The 26485-nt window shown below is 44.0% G+C and overlaps 1 protein-coding gene across 1 annotated transcript in view; it reads left to right on the top strand.

Annotated features, from left to right (window-relative positions):
* LOC137422153 (protein unc-13 homolog B) overlaps nt 1-26485 on the top strand; it is a 745568-nt gene that overhangs the window by 21210 nt on the left and 697873 nt on the right. Inside the window, exon 5 of the mRNA XM_068108912.2 lies at nt 13446-13961. Within this exon, the coding sequence (XP_067965013.2) occupies nt 13446-13961 (516 nt within the window). The remainder of the gene's footprint in view (nt 1-13445; nt 13962-26485) is intronic.

Below are 26485 nucleotides of genomic sequence, written 5' to 3'. Positions count from 1 at the left end.
TTATAATCCCTTAAAATGACCCTTTATAACCCATCCGAATTACCCTTTAGTATCCTCGAGAATTACCCTTCAGAATAACCTTTTTTAATCCTTTAAAATGACTTTATACAACAACAACAACAACAACGTGCATTTTAAGGCCATTTTCCCGGCAAGAGCGGGGGTTAGCCTTGCGGTCCCCATGACAATCTTTCCCAATTTGCCCTATTTTCTGCATCTCTCCTTGTTAACCTCCTTGACCGCATTTTTTCTTCGACCATCTTCAGCCAAGTCTTTCTCGGTCTTCCCCGCCCTCTAATTCCTTCTACATTCATTTCCATCACTCTTCTCAACCGGTCACTTTCAACCTTCCTCAACATATGACCAAACCATCTCAACCTGTTCCTCTTAACAGCATCAATCACAGGCTCTGTTCCCATCATCTTTCGCAATTCATCATTTGTCTTCCACTCTCTCAACGATACTCCGCACATCCACTGAACCATTCGCATTTCCACCCTTTCCAGCCTTAGTTGCTGCTCTATGTTCATTACCCATGTCTTGCTCCCATAAATCATAACACTTCTCACACATGCAGCAGACACCTTTCCCTTCAGCTTCAACGACACTCCCCTCATCATCAGCATGCCACTCAGTTCCCGAAACTTCTTCCATGCACATCTCACTCTAGCAACCGTTGCCGAGTCTGATCCACTTTCTCCATTCAGCATGTCTCCGAGGTAGCAAAATGTTTTCACACCTTCCAGCTTCACGCCATCTCCAAGATCCAACTCAACATTTCCTCCATCCGCAGCTCCCTCTGTGCATACCTTACATTTGAATGTAGCTGCCACACTGGATAATGACCCTCTCAGACCACTACATTTTTGATGAACCCACTCAGTGCACATTGTACATTGAATGGAGTTTACTCCGACACCCTTCCTGCACACAGCACATGGCCACTTCCCAGTACTTTCCACCTCACCACATGCTTTACCACTTGCCATCACCTTCGTCTTTCCGATATTCACCTTCAGACCTTTTATCTCCATACATTTCTTCCACTTGTTCATCTTTTCCTTCAGTCCATCTATACTTTCCGCAATCAACACCAGATCATCTGCATACAACAACTCCCACGGTAAACCCTCCTTTATGTTCTGAGCCAGCACCTCCATCACAGCTACAAATAGTAGTGGACTTAGTACCGACCCCTGATGCACTCCCACCTTCACCTCAAACTCACCACTGTTCCCGTCCTTTGTCCTTACAGCTGTGTGTGCTCTTTTGTACATTGCCATCACTACTCTGATCAACCATTCCTCCACTCCTTACTTCCTCAATGCCCATGTCAATACTTTGCGTGGAACACTATCGAATGCTTTCCCCAGATCAACAAACCCACGAAACAACTTCTTCCTCTTCTCCATGTACTTCTCCTGCAACTGCCTCACAATAAAGAGCATGTCTGTCGTGCCTCTTCCTGGCATAAATCCAAACTGCATTTCATCGATCTTCACCTTCTTCCTTATCCTCCTCTCCAACATCCTTTCCAATACCTTCATTCCATGCTCCAATAACTTTATCGCTCGGTACGAGCCACACTCCAGAGGGTCACCTTTTCCCTTGTATAGAGGGACGAGGGTACTCAGTTCCCAATCCACTGGAATGCGGCCTTCTTTCACCACCAGATTACAGATCTCTGTCATTCTCTTCACACCCCAACTTCCTGCTGCCTTCAACATATCTCCCACAACTCCCGTCTGCCCTCCCGCTTTTCTACTCTTCATTGCTTTTATCGCTCACCCTGTCATCCTTCCGAGGTCGGCAAATTGAGTACCAGTTCACTGGTAATTCCCCGTGTGTCGCAAGAGGCGACTAACAGGGTTGGCGGCAGGAAGGGCATCCGGCCGTAAAACATTGCTTCAAAAAGGAGACCATGGTGCCCGAAAAAGGCCAACCCCTGCTCTGCGGGGGAAAATGGCCGAAAAAGGTGGTTCTTATTGCTTTTATCGCTTCCTCAACTTCCTTCTCAGTTATCTTCTCTGCCGGTCCTAAAACTGGGTTACTCTCTATGTTGCCATCCCATTCATTCTCTGTATTCAACAGCATTTCCATATATCTTTTCCATCTTCCTTTAATTCCATCTGGGTCCACAACGATTTGTCCCACTTCATCCTTCAAGCAACTCACCCCCATCACATCACACCTCTCTTTCGCTATCTGCTTTGCAATCCTGAATTCCGCTCTCTGACCCACTTCCGAATCCAAGCATTCTCTGACCATTTTCCGACATGCCTCCTGCGCCTTTGCTACCTCTTTCTTTGCAGCCTTCTTGGCTTTCTTATAACTTTCATGCTCTGCTTTTTCTGCTCCCTTACCCTTCGCCTTCTGCCACTCCTTGAACTTCTTCCTCTTCTCGTCAATCCTCTTTACAAATTCATCATCCCACCACCATGTTTCCGAGTGCCTTGGTGGTCCTTTTGTCCATCCACATACCTCACCAACGGCTCCCAACAGACTATCTTTCATTGACATCCAACCACTTTCAAGCTCAACCACATCATCCTTGACCCTACTCAGCCTCTCTTTTAATGCCTCCCTTACTGCCACCTCTTTCAACCTCCACACCTTTATTCTCGGTTGGTACTTCACCCGCCGAGCTCTCCTCGCACCTTTCACCCTTATGTCGCAGACAACCAAGTGGTGCTGTGAAACAGCCTCCTCCCCCGGGATCACCTTTGTGTCCCCGGAGGTGCCCCCTATCTCGCCTACGCACCATCAGGTAGTCAACGGTTGTCGTCGACCCACCTGACGTGTATACAGTAACAAGCTTATTATCCTCTTTCTGGAACTGAGTATTACAAATCAACAAATCAGCTCCATTAGCAAACTCCAAAATCCTTTCACCTTCTCCATTTCTCACACCATATCCGTTACCTCCATGAACTCCCTCAAAACCGTCCATATTCCTTCCCACATGTCCATTTAGGTCTCCTCCTACCACAACAACTTCCTCGTCTTTCATGTTTTCCATCAGCTTCTCTATCGCACACCAGAACTTGTCCTTCTCTTCATCGCTCCAACCAACCTGCGGAGCATATCCCGAGATGACGTTCACCAAGAGCTTTCCAATCATCATTTTCACCATCATCAACCTATCACTCACTCTCGTCACACTCACCACACTGTCTACAAACTCCTCAGAAAACAGGACACCAACACCATTCACGCCCTCCGGGCACCCTTGCCACACTAACTTGTATTTCTGTCCCTGCCTACCCTTCACCATTCTCACACCACTTCCCTTCCATCTCGTCTCCTGCACACAACATATGTCCACTCTTCTTCTGACCAATACTTCCACCACTTCTCCTGATCTCCCTGTCATTGTCCCTACATTCCATGTCCCAAACCTCAGAAACCGATCTCCACTTTGGGCTGTACCCTGCCCATATGTAATTGTAATTGTCATGGTGCTCTTTTTTGAGGCAATGTTTTTTATGGCCGGATGCCCTTCCTGACGCCAACCCTCTTTGTCGCCTCTTACGACACGTAGGGATACGGTGTACCTATTCTAAACCAGGGTACACACCGGGAAACGTTTAAAACATGGAAATTCTGGGAGGGGGGGGGGGCAGTTGGGGGGCGGCGTCAGCACCACGGCTGCGGGGGCCCGGTCAGCACCATACCACGACCGTCCGGTCAGCACCACACCACGTCGGCCTGGTCAGCACCACACCACGTCGGCCCTGTCAGCACCACACCACGTCGGCCCGGTCAGCACCACACCACGTCTGCCCGGTCAGCACCACACCATGTCGGCCCGGTCAGCACCACACCACGTTGGCCCGGTCAGCACCACACCACGTCTGCCCGGTCAGCACCACACCACGTCTGCCTGGTCAGCACCACACCACGTCGGTCCGGTCAGCACCACACCACGTCGGCCCGGTCAGCACCACACCACGTCGGCCCGGTCAGCACCACACCATGTCGGCCCGGTCGGCCCGGAGCCTGGCGCGAAGTCCAAGGACATCAGCACATCATCCGAAAACAGCTCCGATTGGTGCGAACCACTCGGTCAATGGCGTGAACCAGGCCCCAACACGCCCTTGCTCGCTCGGCCCCGATGAAGGCCTCGCTGGGTGTTCTCCAAACAGGGGCAAAATCGCCCAAGCCACGCTGGATTTCGGTGGCGGAAGCAGCCACGAAGCGGCGATATTCGGTCGGGCTGTACGATTCTGTACGATTCGCTGTACGCTGTACGATTCGGTCAGGCTTTTTTACGTTGTCCGCGCTCTTCAATCTTCGTCCGGATAGGCAAGCCCGGTCAGCACCACACCAGGTCAGCCCGGTCAGCACCACACCACGTCGGCCCCTGTCAGCCACAAATCATGTGGGAATACTTCGGTTCTGGGGAAGTGGAGTAATGATCCTGTCCGATCGTTCTATAAATTGTAGAAGGTGATGTGGAAATGGTCGTTCATTTCAGGCCCATTTCGCGCCATTTCTCGTGCTTTCCACAGAGAATCCAACACCAGATCATGTCGAGCCTTCCCCCAGCGGGCTTCGTGATCAGGACCGTGAGAGCGATGGTCTTTCCCACAATTCAGTTGTGGGTCCTATGAAGTACCCGCATCGCCGGACCGTAAACCTGAGCGAACACCCGCCTGCCTCCGTCGCATCACATGACCCCATGTCCCTTTATAACCCATCCGAATTACTCTTGCGAATTACTCTTCATAATCCCTTAAAATGACCCTTTATAACACATCCGAATTACCCTTTAGAATTACCCTTAATAATCTCTTAAAATGACCCTGTATAAGCCATTCAAATTACCCTTTATAATCCCTTAAAATGACCCTTTATAATGACCCTTTATAACCAATCCGAATTACCCTTTAGTATCCTCTAGAGTCTAGAATTACCCTTCAGAATTACTCTTTAAAATTACCTTTTATAATTGCCATTTAGAACCCTTCAGAATGAAACATGGTTGGTTAGAAACGTTCCTCTTCCTCATTTTCACGGACGGACGGACATAGCTAAATATTGAAGTGCCTAAAAATACCAATCAGTTATACGAGAATCGTTCAAATTTGATCTTCACTTTTGTGTATTAAAACTCGAGTCATGTAGCCTATGTCGATCAATACTCGTGGGAATGTTCCTGGCATAATGCATGAGTTTAACAACCAAAAATAGCGTCAAATAGTATAACAGAGGCCCGAGGGTGGAACATTGAATGAACATAAAATGGCTGGTCAAGGAAAAGCATCCAGATTGTTGAAACTTGTAGATAATGGCACAGCATACTGATGTTTGCCTTTTACAAGGATTATCATATTGGAGAGAACTTTATGGCAAGAAGTTTTTGAACTATTGAGGTTTTTAAAAAGTATGTCTTGTCGCTGTCGATGCTGATGTCCGAAGAGTGACGGTTTCCTCGCTGTTGGCATAAATGTTTTTTTCTGTTGCCGAACAGCGAATACTTTGAAATATGATTTTTGAATAACTTTCATGCAAGATTAGTTCCGAGTATACCATTGAACTTACCTATTTGTGTTCATCTGCATCATAAAATGATGCAACCACAAAAAAAAAAACAAGCAGCAACAAATATACAAATATAAACCAGCATCAAAGTTTGAATTGCGCAAGATGGAAATTGGACAAATGAAAACAATATTTTGTTCGAGGGAAATTAATTGATAAATAATTTAGTGCTTTGATGTAATACGAGGAGTAAAGGGAAATTTAACATTGATTGAAACAACATATTATAAACATTGGGTACCTAATGAAAGATCATTTTTATGTGACAACAAACATACTGTATACATTCCTTATAAGGCATCTGTCTTTAAGAGCTTGATATTCGCCATTTTTTATTTTTTTAATTTTTTTTAATGCAGAGTCGAGGCTGGTGAAAGAGCTAACATTTATCAAACAAACAAATCAAACAAACAAGCAAACAAAGTATATAAAAAGGGGAGCGGTTGACAAGATGGGGAGAGAAGGGGAGGAAGCACACAAACACAACATTTGAGAGCAGGGACATCGGGAGATGTGTGGGAGGGAGAGGGCCTGGGTGGGGGGGGGGGGGGCAGGATAGGTATAAAACGCGAGGACACCAACGACTTCCAGGAAAGAAGTCGGCACCTCAAAAAGTGGATTTGGGGTGAAATTAGCGGGGGTAGAAAAGATCAAGGTTTTGGATTGGGGAAGATAAGAGGTGGAGGTGAACAGCCGTTTTAAAGACCTGGAGGGAGGAGTGGGATTGAAGAGAGTGAGGGAGTTTGTTCCAGAGGTGGGAGAAAAGAGGAATGAAGGAGTGAAGGTGAGCAGAGAGTCTTGATTTTGGCAGTTTAACCATAAGAGGGTTGCAGGCAGATCTTGTGCGACCTGTAGGAATATTTGGGGGACAGAGCCCAGAGAGAGCTGGGGGAGCAGGGCCGGAGAGGAGTCGGTAGAAGACGGAAAGACCACCAACCTGCCTGCGGTGAGTAAGTGAAAGGCCCTCGGAGATAGCGAGGATAGCCAGGATAGCCATCCTGAGATGTCTGACATATTTCTGTTGTATTTCAATTCAAATGGCTCTCAGTGGAGCTGTTTTCCCCCTTTCCCATTGATCTCCGACTCTTGCTTTTTCTGAGGTGATATGGGTCTCACTGAAATGGTGGTAAATCTTACCCCACAACTGAACAGAGCCTTTGGTGACGCGTGTCCTTTTGGAGCACGTAAGAGACAGTGTAAGCCAGCAGTCAGAGACAATGTAAAAGCTATGAGTGTCATTTATTGTTTTCAACAGTGATATTTTGGTTTTGATTACACACAATGATTCACACAAGGAACCTTGATGCAGGAGTGGGCCATTTGGCCTATCATGCCTGTGTTACATCAACACTACATTAATTAAATCTACCAGTTTATCAACTTAAATTCACAGGGAGAGGGTGGGAGGACTAGGGATGAGAACAGTGGTCATCACCACGGTAATATATAGATATAGTTATATTCATATACAGTGCCATCCATAAGGATTGGAACAGTGAAGTCAAATTTGCTATTATTGCTATATACTCAAGAGATTTGGATTTGAGATCAAACGATGAATATGAGGCAAGAGTACAGAAGGTCAGATTTTATTTATTGGTACTTCTATGCATATGTTTTACCATTGTAGATCAACAGCACTTTTTATGTTCAGTCTCTCCATTTTAGGTAAGCATAAGTATTGGAACAATATTGTCTGACAGGTGTTTCTTGTTGCATTTTTTTTTTTTGTATACAAGATCGAAGCTCGTGAAAGAGCTAACATTTATTTCACAAACAAATCAACCAGACAAAGAAAATATATAAAAAGAGGGAGCGGAAGACAAGATGGGGAGAGAAGGGGAAGCACACAAACATAACATTTGAGAGCAGGGAGATGTGTGGGAGGGAGAGGGCTTGGGGGGAGGAGGCATGGGAAGGGGGGGGGGGCAATGATGTGTTAGGTTGGGAGAAGTATAAAACACATGGACACTGCTCGGACTTCCAGGAAAGAAGTGGGAATTTCAAAAATTCCTGATTGTTTACACAAAAGAGATATGAATGTCCACTCTTGGTTTTAGCCTTTGCTTTTGTCTTGTTAGTCTGCCTTTGGAGTCAGTGGGCATAAACCAACATGAAGACCAGAGAACTCTCTCTGAAAGAAAAGCAAGCAATTGGAAAGCTGAAAGAACAGAATAATTTAATTAGAACCACAGCACAACATTTAGGCAGAGCAAGTACAACAATTTGGAATGTCTTCAAAAATAAATGCAGGTCAGCTAAGGAAAACAACTGCAGTTGATGACAGAAGAAAAGCCTTTGAACAACCATAAGTGACACCAAAAACAACCTCCAGAGTGCAGGAGTGAAGGTATCATAATATATCATTCAGAGAAGACTTAGACAGCAGAATTACAAAGGCTATACTGAATTAATGAATATGAATGATCGTTTTAAGGCCATTTTCCCCGCAAGAGCAGGGGTTAGCCTTGCGGGCTCCATGGCAATCATGGTTCCCTGTTTGAGGCAATGTTTTTATGGCCGGATGCCCTTCCTGACGCCAACCCTTGGTCACGCTCTTACGATGCACAGGGATACGGTGTACCTATTCTAAGCCGGGGTACACACCGTGGTCATTCATCCCAGCAAGCTGGTACTCAATGTGCCAACCTCGGAAGGATGACAGGCTGAGTCAACCCCCCTGGCGTTAATTCAGCGATCGACCGGGATTCGAACCCAGGATCCTAGGATCCCAAGCCGGCACCCTGACCGCTAAGCCAATTATAATCTGGCCTTTCTATTTTTGGTGCTGATGAGAGGTTTGCATATTGCTATACTGCAATATGCAAACCTCTCATCAGCACCAAAAATAGAAAGGCCAGATTATAATTTTTCAAGAAGTACAGAGGTGAGCTGGTAGAGTTCTGGAACAAAGTTTTATGGGCAGATGAGACCAAGATAAACCTTTACCAAAATGATGAAAAGGTGAAAGTTTGGAGAAAGGAAGGAACTGCATGTGATCCAAAGCATAGTGGAGGTTGTGTCATAGTTTGGGCTTGCATGGCTCCATCTGAAACTGGCTCACTCATCTTTATTAATGAGGTAACTCATGATGGTAGCAGCAGAATGGATTTCGAAGTGTACATAGACATTTTATCTGCCCATGTACAAGAAAATGCCTCAACTCATTGGATGGCGCTACACCATGCATCAAGACAATGATCCTAAATACACTGCTAACACAACCAAGGAGTTCATCAGGGGAAAAGGGTGGAAGGCTTCAGATTAGTCAAGTCAATCTCCTGATTTAAATCCAAGGGAGCATGCATTTCATTTGCTGGAAAGGAAACTAAGGTCAAAACCCCCCAAAACAAACAACAACTGAAAATGGCTGCAGTGAAGGCTTGGCAAAGCATCACAAAGTAAAATAGATCGCAAGAGTTTGGTGATGCCAATGGGTCACAGGTTCAATGCAGTTACTGCATGCAAGGAATATGCAACCAAATACTATTATACTACTTTAGCTTACTTTAAGTTAATCTGTTCCAATACTTGTGCTTACCTAAAATTTGGGAACTGAACATAAAAAGTGCTGTTGTTCTACAATGGTAAAATATATAGTGCCTTCAGAAAGTATTTAAACCCCTTGACATTTTCACATTTTGTTGTGTTACAGCCTGAATGTTAAAGTCGATTACATTTAAAACAATTGTCTTTAAAACAAGACAAACAATTGTCTAAATTTGGATCTATACAAAATATACCACAATGACGAAGAAAAAACATGTTTTTTTTAGAAATTTATACATATTTATAGAAAATGAAACACAGAAATATCTAATTTACACAAGTATTCAGCCCCGAATCAATACTTCATAGAAGCGCCTTTGGCAGTGATTACAACATCAAGTCTTCTTGGTTAATCTCTATCAGCTTTGTACATCTGGATTTGGGGAGTTTCTCCCATTCCTCCTTGCAGATTTGCTCAAGTTCTGTCAAGCTAGTTGGACAGTTTTGGTGAACAGCAAACTTCAAGTCTTTCCACAGATTCTCAATGGGATTCAAGTCTGGGCTTTGGCTGGGCAACTCAAGGACTTTCATGTTCTTGTTCTGAAGCCATTACAGTTTATTATTATTATTATTTTTATTTTTGTATACAGAATCAAGGCTTGTGTAAGAGCTAACACATTGAACATGAAAACATGCACAGACACATAACACATGCAATGAAGAGAGCGGGAGACAAGAGGGGGAGAGAAAGAGGGTAGCACACAAGCGCAACAACAAAAGAGAACAGGGATGTTGGTAGATCTGTGGAAGGGAGAGGGCTGGGGAGGGGTGGGGGGGTGGGGGGAGGGAGGGGTACACGGTATAAAGCAAGTGAACACTTCTCGGAATTTCAGGAAAGAAGTTGGGGATTTAAAGAGGTGGATTTGGGGTGTTTTAACGGGGGTAGAAAAGATCAATGTTTTGGATGGGGGAAGATAAGAGATGGCACCACGGCTGTTTGAAAGACCGTGTGCGTCCTGAAAGAATATTTGGGGGGCAGAACACAGACAGAGCTGGGGGAGCTAGGCCGGAGAGGAGTCGGTAAGGAGAGAGAGAGAGAGAGAGAGAGAGAGAGAGAGAGAGAGAGAGAGAGAGAGAGAGAGAGAGAGAGAGAGAGAGAGAAGAGAAAGAAAGAAAGAAAGAGAGAGAAAGAGAAAGAGAAAGAAAGAAAGAGAGATATATAGAGAGATATATATCCCCTCAAAATAAGCTTCATCGTGGGAGACACCAATGATTCTGAATGCTTTGGTTTCAACCACGAGCACCAGGCCAGACGGGAGAGCAGTATTCTATTGAGCTGTGGATGAAAGCCTTGTATGTGGTGAGGAGCTCAGAAGTGCCCAGAAAGGACTTCGCACGATGGAGGATGCCCAGTCGGCAACTGGCTTTGGAGGCCAGCTTGGAAATGTGGTTTTCCCAGGAACGATCATGGCAGATAGTGAGACCCAAAAGCTTGAGTGACAGAACTTCTTCAAGAGGATTATTCAGAAAGTATATTGGAAGGTTGTCCAGACGATCTTTTTGGAGAGACAAAGTGAGCGTGTGAGATTTGTCAGTGTTGAAAGACATGTCCTCCTTGTTTGACCAGTTTATGATATTGACCAGGTCTGCAGAGAGTGAAGAGGCTGCTGCCCGCCGATCTGAGGGTTGGGATATGGAGCCGCAGAGAGTGGAGTCATCAGCAAAGAGATAGAGAGGATTTTCCAGGGAGTCGGAGAGATCATTAATGAAGACCAGAAAAAGCACAGGGCCCAGAACACTTCCTTGAGGAACTCCAGCCTGAACAGGACGTGGAGAAGAGAGAATTCCTTTCAGGGCCGCACGTTGACTGCGACCAGAAAGGAAGTCTGCAAGCCATGTGTGGAGGTTCCCTTGGATACCATACGGGGAGAGTTTGGTGAGCAGGGCGGGGTGCCAGACCGTATCGAAGGCATGAGATATGTCAACGGAGACAGCTCTGATTTCCTGTTTGACATTGAGGACTTCCATCCATTGTTGAGACAGCAGAAGCAGCATGTCCAGAGTAGAATGACCTGGTCTGAATCCAAATTGATGATCTGAGATCACGCCATTGGAGAAGAGGAAGGATTTGATATCTGAAGCAATGATCGATTCCATTACCTTGCTGGTTATTGGGAGCAGGCTGATTGGTCTGTAGTTGTAAAGATCTGTTTTAGCACCTTTTTGTGTAAAGCGGTAATGTTGGCTGATTTCCAAGCAGATGGCAGATGACCTTGAGCAGAAGAGAGGGTGAAGAGAATTGAGAGAGGGTGTGAAAGAGCGGCAGAGCAGGATTTTAGGACCTGTGGGCTGATGTCACCTGGTCCAGTTGCAGAATCAGAGTCGAGGTTTGACAGAAACTTCTCCACCTTGTCAGGAGAGAAGGACACAGAGTTCAGGAGCAGTTGGGTTCGACTGGGTAAGGTGGGAACAGAGAGAGATGGGTTTGGGACACAAGATTTTGAGGCAAACACAGAGTTGAGGCATTCAGCTTTGTCACGTGCGGTCAACTGTGTAGCCATTTGAGCTGTGTCCAATTTCTGCCAGATGTAGCGATTTGCATTCAGTAGATAGAGTTCAATTTTCATCTTGACAGACCACATAAAATTTTGCCTCTCGCTCTCAGAGTTTCACGTGCGTTTTTGCAAACTTCAGTCGTGCTGTCATGTGCCTTTTTCTCAGGAGTGGATTCCATCTGGCCACTCTCCCATAAGGCCTAGAAAATGTCCTTTCTGTAGGTTCTGCCATCTCAGCCAAGGAACTCTGTAGTTCTATCAGAGTGGTCATATTGTCATTGGGTTATTGGTCACCTCCCTGACCAAGGTCCTTCTTGCCCGGTTGCTCAGTTTCGTCGGGTAGCCTGAGTAGTCCTGGGTAGGAAGAGTCTGGGTAGTTTCATATTCTTTCCATTTCCTAATGATGGAGCTCACTGTGCTTTTCGGAACTTTCAACACTCTAGAAATGGTTTCATAACTTTCCCCAGATCTATGCCTCCACAAAATTCTATCTCAGCGTTCTACAGACATTTACTTGGACTTCAAGGTGGTGCCATGCACTGTCAACTCTGGGACCTTTTATAGAAAGGTGTGTTTATTTCTAAATCATGTCCAATCAATTGAATTGGCCACATGTAGACACCAATCAAGTTGTTGAGACATCTCAAGGATGATCAAAGGAAATTGGATGTACCTGAGCCAAATTTGGAGTGTCATAGCAAAGGAGTTGAATACTTATTGACTCACGCCATTTCAGCTTTTCATTTTAAATTAATTTGTAAAAAATTATAAGTAAATAACATCCCTCTGACATGATGTTGTAATTATTATGTGTAGATCAGTCCCCCCCAAAAAATCTCAATTTAATCAATTTAAAATTCAGGCTGTAACACACCAAAATGTGAAAAAGTCAAGGGGTGTGCGTTCTTTCTGAAGACACTATCTTCTGTTTCTGCTACCACTACCTTTCCATTGAGACCATTTACTACGCTCTAAACTTGATGTTGGCTTAACAGTTAAGGTGGCTGGTTTAAGATCTTATGGTCTTCGATTTTGAGCCTCTCTCATGCCGTTAAATAACACCAAATGGGTTGGCTCAGCCTGCCACCCTTACATGGTTAGCAAAATGAGTACCAGCTTACTTGAAACAGAGGCATTGCATCAGCGGCACAGCCACACTTCCAGTAATGATGCAACAAGGTGCCACAGGCAGCATATGAAATAATAATAACTTATTTCCATCCTAAATCTCCTGTTCTTTACTATCAGGATTTTGTGCCTGGTCCATATTTCTGATTGAAACAGAATCAGGTTGCACTAGGGAGTTCTCTGACTGCTATTAGAATATACTAGCCGAGCCTACCCATCGCTTTGCTGATGGACCAATTCGTCATCCTGTTTGCCAAAATACATTTACACGTACAAAAAGTGTTTTGACCTCTGTGTTGCCCCGGCAAAATGGAATTTTAATGCCATCTGCCACCACCACCAGGTCGCATTACACGTACACATTTACATCGAGAATTTGTGCCGCTCCACGCACTCCCACACACACGTGTTAGGCCACGGCCCCCACACAAAGACAGAGACAGAGACACAGAGAGACAGAGACAGAGAGACACACAGAGAGAGACGGAGAGAGACAGACACAGGAAAAAAAAAAGAGATAGAAAGAGAAAGCCTTTTATAGGTATAGATGTTCCCTTTGCAGGGCAGGGCAGGAGGAAGCCATTAGGCCCATCAAACCCACTCTTATATTGCCACATTTTCCCCATTCTCTATCTGATTATTTGAAGTTTTAAGATAAAAACGTGAAGCATTTTTGACGATAGCACAGAAGATGACACTTCGTGTGTGTGTCTTTGTGTGCACCCTTAGCTGCAGCCCAACTGGGAGCAGCCAGTTTGGTTCATCTGGGAACCTGAGCCAGCACAGCTCTCAACTCAGCGAGCTTGAGCCAGATGTGGAGACTGAGCGTGGTGCAGGTGCAGTTCCTCTTGCTCAGCAACCTGAACGAGGATCATACAGCAGCTTCAGCAGTCATCAAGATGACGAGCGACCTGAGAACCGGTCTGAACGTAAAGCAGGAAAGTGGACTAGTGGCAGGGCAGGTGGCCGAGATGCACCAGCTGAACAGCTTCAAAGTAATAATCACTCCATTCATGAAGATCAAGCAGACCTCAAGAAGTCCACACAGTCCAGTGTTCATTTTCCCGACGAGTGCACTGGATTATTAACCCTGCCTGAAAACGCAGAGATACCAAGCGTTCACGCCAAGCCAATGCCGGCTGTGGAAATGGAAGATGTTGATGTTGCAACGAAACAAGGACGAACAAGTATGGCTCAGGATTGCCGGACAGCAGCTGAGACAACTCCCGAGGCTGTGAGCACCAGGTATGAATATATTACCTTGACCGTTGATTGCATGAATCTTATATCAGATTGCATGACATTTTTAACACATATAAAACTCAGTATGACGGATTCATCGTGCAATGGTGGCTTTGTGCATTGATATGAAAATAAACGAGGCAATTGCAGAGTATGCAGAAACAGGCAATATTGCACACACTGGAACATGTTTTTATTGATCAGGCCGCTCTTGGCTGCCGTTGTGTGATTGATTCAGTAAGATCGACATTGGTACAGTATCCTGTTCATTGCACTCGATTTCATTTCTGCAGAACAGTCACAACAGCTTAGCTTTTCCAAAATGTATGTGTTTGATGTGTTGTCCCTAGATATAATCTGATCTTTCTAGGGGCATTTGTTTTTTCATTTGTCTCACATGCAATCTAGACAAAACGGAAAATGTAAACTTTTTATTTAATTACTCCCCCATGGGAGTCATGCATTCCATCGTGTCCGCTTGTGTGTGTGTGTGTGTGTTCTTTTTATTCCGGAGTACTATATCCGGTCGCACTGCTTTGTTTTGTACATTCGCGCTCGATGGGATAATCAGATCGTACGTGAGTGTTACTTTGTTGTTCTCAATTTCGCGTTTGGTTCATGTTTCCATGACATTTTGCACTATAAACCCTGTTGTGCCTTTGTGAGTACAGCTGTTCTGACATCAGTTTTTACATTTTGATAGGAGGTGGCTTGATACTCCCGCCAAGGAGTAATGCATTCACTCGTGTCCGTGTGTGTGTGTGTGCGCGTGTGTGTTCGTGTGTTTGTGAACAAGATATCTGGAAAAGGTCTGAACGGATATGGATGAAAGTTGGTGGGATGATTGCCCTTGGGATAAGGAAGAATTGATTAGTTTTTGGTGAAGCTCAGGATATTATTCCGGATCCAGGAATTTTTTGAAGGATTGTTTACCATTGGAAGATAGGGCTCATTTCATTTTTTAAAAACATTATCTTCTATATATTCCATATTTAACATTGTGATATGAAAATAGTTTTCATATTTGTTGTAAATATAGTTTAAACTCGTGGTTATGCATTAGAGCGGTGTATTTTGTTAGCAGCGTCGTCTTCAAGGTTCTTTTTTTTTCTTTCTAATAAAGACATATTCTGTCATTTTAAAACCACCAAAGTGTGTATTCGGTTTGCCCGTTTCATAAAATGTATCGTTTGATACGTATAATGCTTTAAAACTATTTTTTTTTCTTCCCCCCCTCAAAAGAGATATTAACATTTACCTCAGCAAATGTCAATTGCGGTGTCAGTATTTGATGAACTTACTAGTACCCGACTGCAAAGCCGCAATGAGCCGGCGAAGCGAAAGCCTCTTGGCACTATTTTACCCATCACTATGGCATCAGTAGGTTATGTAGTTGGTAGTAGGTAGGTGTAGTAGGTACCATCGGTGTAGTTGGTGTAGTAGGTGTACGAGGTACCATTTGCATTCTGGATGAGATTAAAATTGATAAAATTTACTTCTTGATTAATTCGGTGAATTCCGTCTCAACTTCGGATATTTCCGGCCGTGAAAAACTATCCCCGACGGCCGCGAGATTTCTAAAAAATAATTATTCGTCAATTTTAGAATATTTGACGCCGTTTTCACCCTCCGAAACGCGTAATAAGCTTAAAAAAATATTTTTCAAATGCTCGAATCTCATTGGTTCCAGTGTTTGGTGACGATTTTCGTTGAAGATAACGAGGTTGGTCTTAACGTATTTTAATTACTAATGAGAGGTTTCATTAGATTGTGAATCAAAGAACGACGGGTGAAACAAACTCATATTGAACTTTTTCGCAATTGTTTTATGCAAACTTCCGCATCCGGTCGATGGCGCCCACCATTGAGCGCTTTCATTTTAGAAATATTTTTGCAAATGCTCGACTCTCATTGGGTCCGGTGTTTGGTGACGCGTTTTGTTGAAGATAACCAGGCCCGTGCGGGCCGATGTTGGTCTTAAATTATTTTATTAATACATCGGAGGTGCATAAGATTGTGAATCAAACGACGACGGGTGAAAGAAACTCCTAATGAACGTTTTAAATTTGTTATGCATACTTCCGCCTCCGCAAGATGGCTGCACCCACTGCGCTTCGGATTCTCGAGCCAAGGCATAATCAGGTTTTCAACATAATACGTACTCGTTTATTGACAACACCGGCTTCGCCGGCTACTAGTACCGACTGCAAAGCCGCAATGAGCCGGCGAAGCCAAAACCTCTTGCCACTATTTTACCCATCACCATGGCATCAGTAGGTTAGGTAGTTGGTAGTAGGTAGGTAGGTAGTTGGTAGTAGGTAGGTGTGGTAGGTACCATACCTGGTAAGACTTGGTAAAAGAGAAGAGCAGACAGTCCTCCCCAATGGCAATACCTGCATACAATAAATGTCACAAGAAGCTTAAGGAAGTAACTATACGATGTGCTAGCTTAAGGCCTATTTTTAACTGGGCTTAACATACGTTTTCACAGTAAGTGTGTAGTCTTCTAACTTCAGTCGCTGTCAGGCGCCAGGGCTGGTTCTCTGACTCTCCGGGCACGGCGGCTTCGTCCACCAGAAGAAGTTAGCTTGCAGTGATTAATTCGGTGAATTCCGTCTCAACTTCGGATATTTCCGGCCGTGAAAAACTATCCGTATTTCTAAACTAAATATGTAAACCGCTTATACCGTATTTCTGGCCGTGAAAAACTATCCCATACGGCCGCGAGATTTCTAAAAAATAATTCTTCGTCAATGTTAGAATATTTGACGCCGTTTTCACCGTCCGAAACGCGTAAAAAGCTTAAAATTTTTTTTTTCCCAAATGCTCGAATCTCATTGGTTCTGGTGTTTGATGACGATTTTCGTTGAAGATAACGAGGTTGGTCTTAACGTATTTTAATTACTAATGAGAGGTTTCATTAAATTGTGAATCAAAGAACGACGGGTGAAACGAACTCCTATTGAACTTTTTCGCAATTGTTTTATGCAAACTTCCGCATCCGGTCGATGGCGCCCACCATTGAGCGCTTTCATTTTGGAAATATTTTTGCAAATGCTCGACTCTCATTGGGTCCGGTGTTTGGTGACGCGTTTTGTTGAAGATAACCAGGCCCGTGCGGGCCGATGTTGGTCTGAAATTATTTTATTAATACATCGGAGGTGCATAAGATTGTGAATCAAACGACGATGGGTGAAAGAAACTCCTAATGAACGTTTTAAATTTGTTATGCATACTTCCGCCTCCGCAAGATGGCTGCGCCCACTGCACTTCGGATTCTCGAGCCAAGGCATAATCAGGTTTTCAACATAATACGTACTCGTTTATTGACAACACCGGCTTCGCCGGCTACTAGTACCGACTGCAAAGCCACAATGAGCCGGCGGAGCCAAAGCCTCTTGCCACTATTTTACCCATCACTATGGCATCAGTAGGTTAGGTAGTTGGTAGTAGGTAGGTGTAGTAGGTACCGTACCTGGTAAGACTTGATAAAAGAGAAGAGCAGAGAGTCCTCCCCAATGGCAATACGTGCATACAATAAATGTCACAAGAAGCTTAAGGACGTAACTATACGATGTGCTAGCTTAGGGCCTATTTTAAGAAATTTTAACTGGGCTTAACATACGTTTTCACAGTATGTGTGTAGTCTTCTAACTTCAGTCGCTGTCAGGCGCCAGTGCTGGTTCTCTGACTCTCCGGGCACGGCAGCTTCCTCCACCAGAAGACGTTAGCTTGCAGTGATAAATTCGGTGAATTCCGTCTCAACTTCGGATATTTCCGGCCGTGAAAAACTATCCGTATTTCTAAACTAAATATGTAAACTGCTTATACCATATTTCTGGCCGTGAAAAACTATCCCATACGGCCGCGAGATTTCTAAAAAATAATTATTCGTCAATGTTAGAATATTTGACGCCGTTTTCACCGTCCGAAACGCGTAATAATATTTTTTCAAATGCTCGAATCTCATTGGTTCTGGTGTTTGATGACGATTTTCGTTGAAGATAACGAGGTTGGTCTTAACGTATTTTAATTACTAATTAGAGGTTTCATTAGATTGTGAATCAAAGAACGACGGGTGAAACAAACTCCTATTGAACTTTTTCGCAATTGTTTTATGCAAACTTCCGCATCCGGTCGATGGCGGTCTCCATTGAGTGATTTCATTTTAGAAATATTTTTGCAAATGCTCGACTCTCATTGGGTCCGGTGTTTGGTGACGCGTTTCGTTGAAGATAACCAGGCCCGTGCGGGCCGATGTTGGTCTTAAATTATTTTATTAATACATTGGAGGTGCATAAGATTGTGAATCAAACGAACTACGGGTGAAAGAAACTCCTAATGAACGTTTTAAATTTGTTATGCATACTTCTGCATCCGCAAGATGGCGGCCTCCACTGCGCTTCGGATTCTCGAGCCAAGGCATAATCAGGTTTTCAACATAATACGTACTCGTTTATTGACAACACCGGCTTCGCCGGCTATAAAGACTTTGGTGACTTATAAGTGTGACAAGCATGTGCACGGGATTCTTCCCAGAAGAATGAGTGGTCGCATTAGCTTGTACGACTTAAATGAGCGAGTTTTGTTTTGACGTTTGGGCCAGTTTTATATGTTGTATCCCTAAGGAATGAAACGAACGTTTTTACTGGCTTACAATTTTATTTGAAGTCACACAGGCCTCAAAATATACTCACTTATATAGAATTGAACGCTGAATCCGAAAATGTAAGTGAAATTGCCTTGTTTTTTTCTTAACATTATCTTCTATATATTCTAAATATATATCTGTGCAGTGTCTGTCTTGTCTTGTGTTGCCTTGTCTTGTCACTGAACTACTCCCTCAAACTTTTGTGAAATCGTACTATTCAACTTGACCCACGGCGGGAGTATGCGCTCTACTGAGTGGCGTTCTAGTTATTGATGTGGTGGCTTAATAGTTTGCAAGCATATTGTCAGCTAGATGAATAACGTAGTGCTCAATATATCCGAGGCTAATATGACCCGGCTTTGAAGAGAAACATCTTTACCTCCACCACCAAAGGTGGATAGAGGTTATGTTTTCACCCCTGTCTGTCTGTATGCCTGTCTGTTTGTGAACAGGATATCTCAAAAAGTTGTGGATGGATTCGGACGACATTTTTGCAGAGATGTAGTGTATGTGACAAGGACGAAATTATTAGATTTTGGTGAAGATCCGGAGTCGTATCCGGCTCGTTTAATTTTTAAAAAGTGATTCTTCACCATTGGGAGATAGGGCAAAAAACGATACATAGTAGGATATCTCAAAAAGTTGTGGACGGATTTGGACGGAACTTGGTAGACAGGTTGGTTGTGTGACGAGGACTAATCGATTCGATTTTAGTGAAGATCTGAATATGGATTCGGATATGAGGATTATTTATTTTTTCGGTGATTGGTCACCATTGGGAGATAGGGCAAAAAACGATACAAAGCAGGATATCTCAATAGGTTATGGATTGATTTTAACGAAATTTGGCAGAGTGGTAGTGTATGTGGCAAGGACGAAATGATTATATTTTGGAGAAGATCCGGATCCGGCTAGTAGAATTTTAAAAGTGATTCTTCACCATTGGGTGATCGGGCCAAAACCGATACACAGCAGGATATCTCAAAAGGTTGTGGACGGATTTGGACGAAACCTGGTAGAGAGGTTGGGTGTGTGACGAGGACTAATCGATTAGATTTTTGTGAAGATCTGAATATGGATTCGGATATGATAATTATTTAATTTTAATTGATTCTTCACCATTGAGAGATCGGGTGAAAAGCGATATATAACATGATATTAAAATAAGTTATGGATGAGTTTTAAATAAACTTGGTGGAGGAGTTGGGTAGGTGACAAGAACAAGCCGATTTGACTTTGGTTCAGGTCCGAATCCAGATCCGGCCTATCAGTGGGATACAAAACGTAAACTGTTCACCAGGTGGAGGTATGCACTCTACTGAGTGCCGGTCTAGTTATGCCTCCGCCGACAAAGTCGCCGGAGGCATTATGTTTTTGGGTTGTCCGTCCATCCGTCAGTTCGTCCGTCCGTCCTGGCTAAACCTCATTTTTCTCAGCAACCATATGTCCGATTGAGACGAAATTTTCAGGGTAGGAGTGACACCCATGCAAAATGTTTTTGTGATAATTGTGACATCATAGGTCACGTGGTATGGCAGCCATCTTGGATTGAAGGAAAATATTAAATAATTATATCTCTGAAACCGCTCACATTATCGATGCGGAATTTTACAAATATCATCTAACAGCACTGTTGCATATTGTTTGAAAATGATGATGTCATAGGTCACGTGGTTTGGCAGCCATCTTGGATAGAAAAACGAACCTTATCTGATCAACACGAAACTTCACCAACGTGATCCACTACCCATACAGTACTTATGCAAAGTGATGGCATCTACATGTTGTGGGACTATGCGGAGGCATATTGGCGACACAGTCGCATTGTTCTAGTTTTAAATATAGTTTTTTGTGAATCATCAACAACAACAACAACAACATGCATTTTAAGGCCATTTTCCCTGCTAGAGCGGGGGTTAGCCTTGCGGTCCCCATGACAATCTTCTCCATTTTGCCCTATTTTCTGCATCTCTCCTTGTTAACCCCCTTGCCTGCATTTCTTCTTCCACCATCTTTAGCCAAGTCTTTCTCGGTCTTCCCCGTCCTCTACTTCCTTCTACATTAATTTCCATCACTCTTCTCAACCAGTCACTTTCATCCTTCCTCAACACATGACCAAACCATCTCAACCTGTTCCTCTTCACAGCATCAATCACAGGCAATATTCCCATCATCTTTCGCAATTCATCATTTGTCTTCCTCTCTCTCAACGATACTCTGCACATCCATCGAACCATTCGCATTTCCACCCTTTCCAGCCTTCGTTGCTGCTCTACGTTCCTTACCCATGTCTCGCTCCCATAAATCATAACACTTCTCACACATGCAGCATACACCTTTCCCTTCAGCTTCAGCGACACTCTCCTCCTCATCAGCACGCCACTCAGTTCCCGAAACGTCTTCCATGCACATCTCACTCGAGCAACCGTTGCCGAGTCTGATCCACATTCTCCATTCAGTATGTCTCTGAGGTAGCGAAATGTTTTCACACCTTCCAGCTTCACGCCGTCTCCAAGATCCAACTCAACATTTCCTCGATCTGCAGCTCTCTCTGTGCACACCTTACATTTGAATGTAGCTGCCACACTGGTAAATGACCCTCTCAGACCACTACATTTTTGATGAACCCACTCAGCGCACATTGTACATTGAATGGAGTTCACTCCGACACCCTTCCTGCACACAGCACACGGCCACTTCCCAGTTCTTTCCACCTCACCACATGCTTTACCACTTGCCATCACCTTCGTCTTTCCGATATTCACCTTCAGACCTTTTGTCTCCATACATCCCTTCCACTTGTTCATCTTTTCCTTCAGTCCATCCATACTTTCTGCAATCAACACCAGATCATCTGCATACAACAACTCCCACGGTAAACCCTCCTTTACGCTCTGAGCCAGCACCTCCATCACAGCTACAAATAGTAGTGGACTTAGTACCGACCCCTGATGCACTCCCACCTTCACCTCAAACTCACCACTGTTCCCGTCCTTCGTCCTTACAGCTGTGCATGCTCTTTTGTACATTGCCATCACTACTCTGATCAACCATTCCTCCACTCCTAACTTCCTCAATGCCCATGTCAATACTTTGCGTGGAACCCTATCGAATGCTTTCTCCAGATCAACAAACCCAAAAAACAACTTCTTCCTCCTCTCCATGTACTTCTCCTGCAACTGCCTCACAATGAAAAGCGCGTCTGTCGTTCCTCTTCCTGGCATAAATCCAAACTACATTTCATCGATCTTCACTTTCTTCCTTATCCTCCTCTCCAACACCCTTTCCAATACCTTCATTCCATGCTCCAATAACTTTATCGCTCGGTACGAGCCACACTCCAGAGGGTCAGCTTTCCCCTTGTGTAGAGGGACGAGGGCACTCAGTTACCAATCCACTGGAATGCGGCCTTCTTTCACCACCAGATTACAGATCTCTGTCATTCTCTTCACACCCCAACTTCCTGCTGCCTTCAACATATCTCCCACAACTCCCGTCGGCCCTCCCGCTTTTCCACTCTTCATTGCTTTTATCACTTCCTCAACTTCCTTCTCAGTTATCTTCTCTGCCGGTCCTAAAACTGGGTTACTCTCTATGTTGCCATCCCATGCATTCTCTGTATTCAACAGCATTTCCATATATCTTTTCCATCTTCCTTTAATTCCATCTGGGTCGACAACGATTTGTCCCACTTCATCCTTCAAGCAACTCACCCCCATCACATCACACCTCTCTTTCGCTATGTGCTTTGCAATCCTGAATACTGCTTTCTGACCCTCTTTCGAATCCAAGCGTTCTCCGAACATTTTCCTACATGCCTCCCGCGCCTTTGCTATCTCTTTCTTTGCAGCCTTCCTGGCTGCAATATAACTTTCATGCTCTGCTGTTTCTGCTCCCGTACCCTTCGCCTTCTGCCACTCCATGAACTTCTTCCTCTTCTCGTCAATCCTCTTTCCAACTTCATCATCCCACCACCATGTTTCCGAGTGCCTCGGTGGTCCTTTTGTCCATCCACATACCTCACCAACGGCTCCCAACAGACTAGCTTTCATTGACATCCAACCACTTTCAAGCTCAACCACATCATCCTCGACCCTACTCAGCCTCTCTTTTAATGCCTCCCTTACTGTCACCTCTTTCAACCTCCACACCTTCCTTCTCGGTTGGTACTTCACCCGCCGAGCTCTCCTCGCACCTTTCACCCTTATGTCGCAGACAACCAAGTGGTGCTGTGAAACAGCCTCCTCCCCCGGGATCACCTTTGTGTCCCGGAGGTGCCCCCTATCTCGCCTACGCACCATCAGGTAGTCAACGGTTGTCGTCGACCCACCTGACGTGTATGTAACAAGCTTATTATCCTCTTTCTGGAACTGAGTATTACAAATCAACAAATCAGCTCCATCAGCAAACTCCAAAATCCTTTCACCTTCTCCATTTCTCACACCATATCCGTAACCCCCATGAACTCCCTCAAAACCATCCATACTCCTTCCCATATGTCCATTCAGGTCTCCTCCCACCACAACAACTTCCTCATCTTTCACGTTTTCCATCAGCTTCTCTATCGCACACCAGAACTTGTCCTCTTCATTGCTTCGACCAACCTGCGGAGCATATCCCGAGATGACGTTCACCAAGAGCTTTCCAATCATCATTTTCACCATCATCAACCTATCACTCACTCTAGTCACACTCACCACACTGTCTACAAACTCCTCAGAAAACAGGACACCAACACCAATCACGCCCTCCGGGCACCCTTGCCACACAAACTTGTATTTCTGTCCCTGCCTACCCTTCACCATTCTCACACCACTTCCCTTCCATCTCATCTCCTGCACACAACATATGTCCACTCTTCTTCTGACCAATACTTCCACCACTTCTCCTGATCTCCCTGTCATTGTCCCTACATTCCATGTCCCAAACCTCAGAAACCGATCTCCACTTCGGGCTGCACCCTGCGCATATGTAGTTGTAATTGTCATGGTTCTCTTTTTGAGGCAATGTTTTTATGGCCGGATACCGTTCCTGACGCCAACCCTCTTAGTCGTCTCTTACGACACGCAGGGATATGGTGTACCTATTCTGACCAGGGTACACACTGGGAAACATTTAAAACATGGAAATTTGGGGGGGGGGGGGGGGGGGAGGGGCGGTGTCAGCATCACGGCTGCGGTTTAAACATATTCCAACAATATCCAAACAGAACCATGAAAACCATGAAAAACAATCTGGGAAAAGTCTCCAAGCGAGAACGTGGATTTGAGAAAGCAGGAGCAGAGGCAGAAGAAAAACGAGATACAGGGGGCGGGGCACAAGTCGAGACGAGGAGGAGAGCGAACAAGCACGTGTCCAGGAGGAGAGAAAGAATCAATATAGAATTCTTTGTCTATCCGTTTGTCCTGTTTTTAAAAACGCCGGACAAAGGGTAAGATGCCCGCGAGAGGCAGGGGGAGAGAAAAGAAAATCAAAGAAACAAGCAAATACTATGAAGGAAAGAACTTACACTCACAAAACACCGACGGGGGGAAGGGAGCCCGGAAAGACGAGGCCGCGCACGACGCGCGAATAAAAAACGACCAATCACACACAAATCCGCAACTACCACAAAACCAAAACTAAACAGAAACACACAACAACACACACACAACAAAACAACCAGTGGAAACCCGACAAAGACACGAATGGGAAAACACTCAAACTTCGATGCCGTGGAGAGCTCGAAGCAAGCCTCGTCGCCCGAGGGACCGGACTTTTGTGAATTTTTGTGAATCATCATTGGGCAAAAATGAAATTACAGTAATCGTATAGTAAAAGAGCTCCGGTATTTTTAAATAGTTAAAACAAGCTTTTGGAACACTTTGTGTTCGTCTCTCAAATTTTCAGGCTGATATCTATGTTAGTCAACTCTTTATTGACAATGCAGGCCAGGTATGACTTTTGTACATAATGTATTTTGGCATTTTCCTCAGCTGAATTGGGCAAGACAGCGGACAACTGATTGCCCTGATCTACCATGAAACAAGTATTGTTTCATACATGAATTCAAATCTATTCATTCATCGCATTATAATTGATTCATCAGGAAAAAGCTCTTCGTGCTCCTTTAATCGCATCCTGGTGCTCTTTTCATCTCGTGTTAATCATTGCATTGCTTTGTGACTTCTTTCCTTGCATTGCTTATCATTCAATAAAAGCTTTCAGGAATCTTTTCCACTGTATGTAATGCATAAAAAAACTAGAAAATCAGGCTGGAGTGCTTCCCCACATGCCGTTAATTTTTATGCCTCCACCCCCGAAGGTGGCCGGACGCATTATGTTTTTCGGGTTGTCCGTCCATCCGTTCGGGCTAAACCTCGTTTTTCTCAGCAACCACATGTCTGATTAAGACGAAACTTTCAGGGTCGGAGTGACACCCATGCAAAATGTTTTTTATCACAATTGTGATGTCATAAATCACATGGTATGGCAGCCATCTTGGAATAACCAGAAATAATTAAAAAAATATTTCTCGGAAACCGCTGAATGGAAAAATTTGAAACTTGGCACATTGTCAAGTACTCCCAATGGGGAACAAAAGCATGATAATTATGTCATCATAGGTGAAGTGGTATACCAGCCAAAATTGTTATAATCAAATTCCTTATCCTAAAAATCTAAAATTGCTTGCACATGATCTATGACCCATTTTTATTGAAATAATATATTTATGGCATCATAGGTCACATGGTTTGGCAGCCATATTGGATATAACCTAAAACCTGAAAAAACATATTTTTCCAAACCACCAAATCGATTGACTCAAAACTTTACGTGTCATTGACGATGCACGGCGATTAAAAGATGATCACAAAAACATCATTGGTTACATGGTGTGGCAGCCATATTGATTGAAGGAAAATATGAAATAATTATATCTCTGAAACCCCTTACCCTATCGATGTGAAATTTTAAAAATATCTAGCACTACTATCTAGAAAAATATCTATCTAGCAAAATTTAAAAATATCTGTTGCATATAGTTTGAAAATAATGACGTCATAGGTCATGTGCTTTGACAGCCATCTTGGATAGAAAAACGAACCTTATCCGATCAACTCGAAACTTCACAAACGTGATCTTCTAAATCTACCCATACAGTCGTGGCCAAAAATATTGGCACCCTCGCACCTTTTTCAAATAATGCACCATTACTTGCAGAAAATTGTTGAAATAAAAAAACATTTTGGTATCCACATATGTATTTCTTTTGTATGCAGTGGAACAAAAAAAAAAAGCTGAAAAAATTGATAAATCTTAGCTTATTCCACACAGAAATCCTAAAATGGCCCGGACAATATTATTGGCACCTTTTAGAAGTTGTTAGAAATATTGAGATTTCAAGCAGGTGATTCTCCTTTACTTTGGAATTTAATTCACCTGTGATGAATTTCAGGTGCCAGCAACATAAAAATCACTCATTCAACCAGTTTGAATGGAGAAAAGGAGTCATTCTGCTATTTTGTCTCACTGCGTGTAATGCAATGAGCATGGAGAAAATAAGGAAAAATCAAAGAATTGTCTGAAGAGGTCAGACACAAGATTGTAGCCAAGCATGGACAATCTTAAGGCTACACGTCCATCTCCAGAGACCTTTATGTTCCATTGTTCCTGTGTCCACCGTACACAATGCTATCAGTAAGTTTAAGGCCCATGGCACTGTAGCCAACTTTCCTGGATGTGGCCGCAAGAAAAAACTTTATCGAAGATTGCAGCGAAGGATTGTTTGAATGGTGGAGAAAGCAACTCGATCAACAGTCAAACAGATTCAAGCTGACCTTGAGACACAAGGTACGACAGTTTCAACTCTCACCATCCGTCACCAACTCGATGA

This window comes from Myxine glutinosa, chromosome 2 (genome assembly GCF_964187855.1).
Source record: "Myxine glutinosa chromosome 2, kmMyxGlut1.1, whole genome shotgun sequence".
In the NCBI taxonomy this organism is placed as follows: Eukaryota; Metazoa; Chordata; class Myxini; order Myxiniformes; family Myxinidae; genus Myxine; species Myxine glutinosa.
Note: the sequence above shows the minus strand (reverse complement) of the source record. Positions and strands in the feature narration are given on the sequence as shown.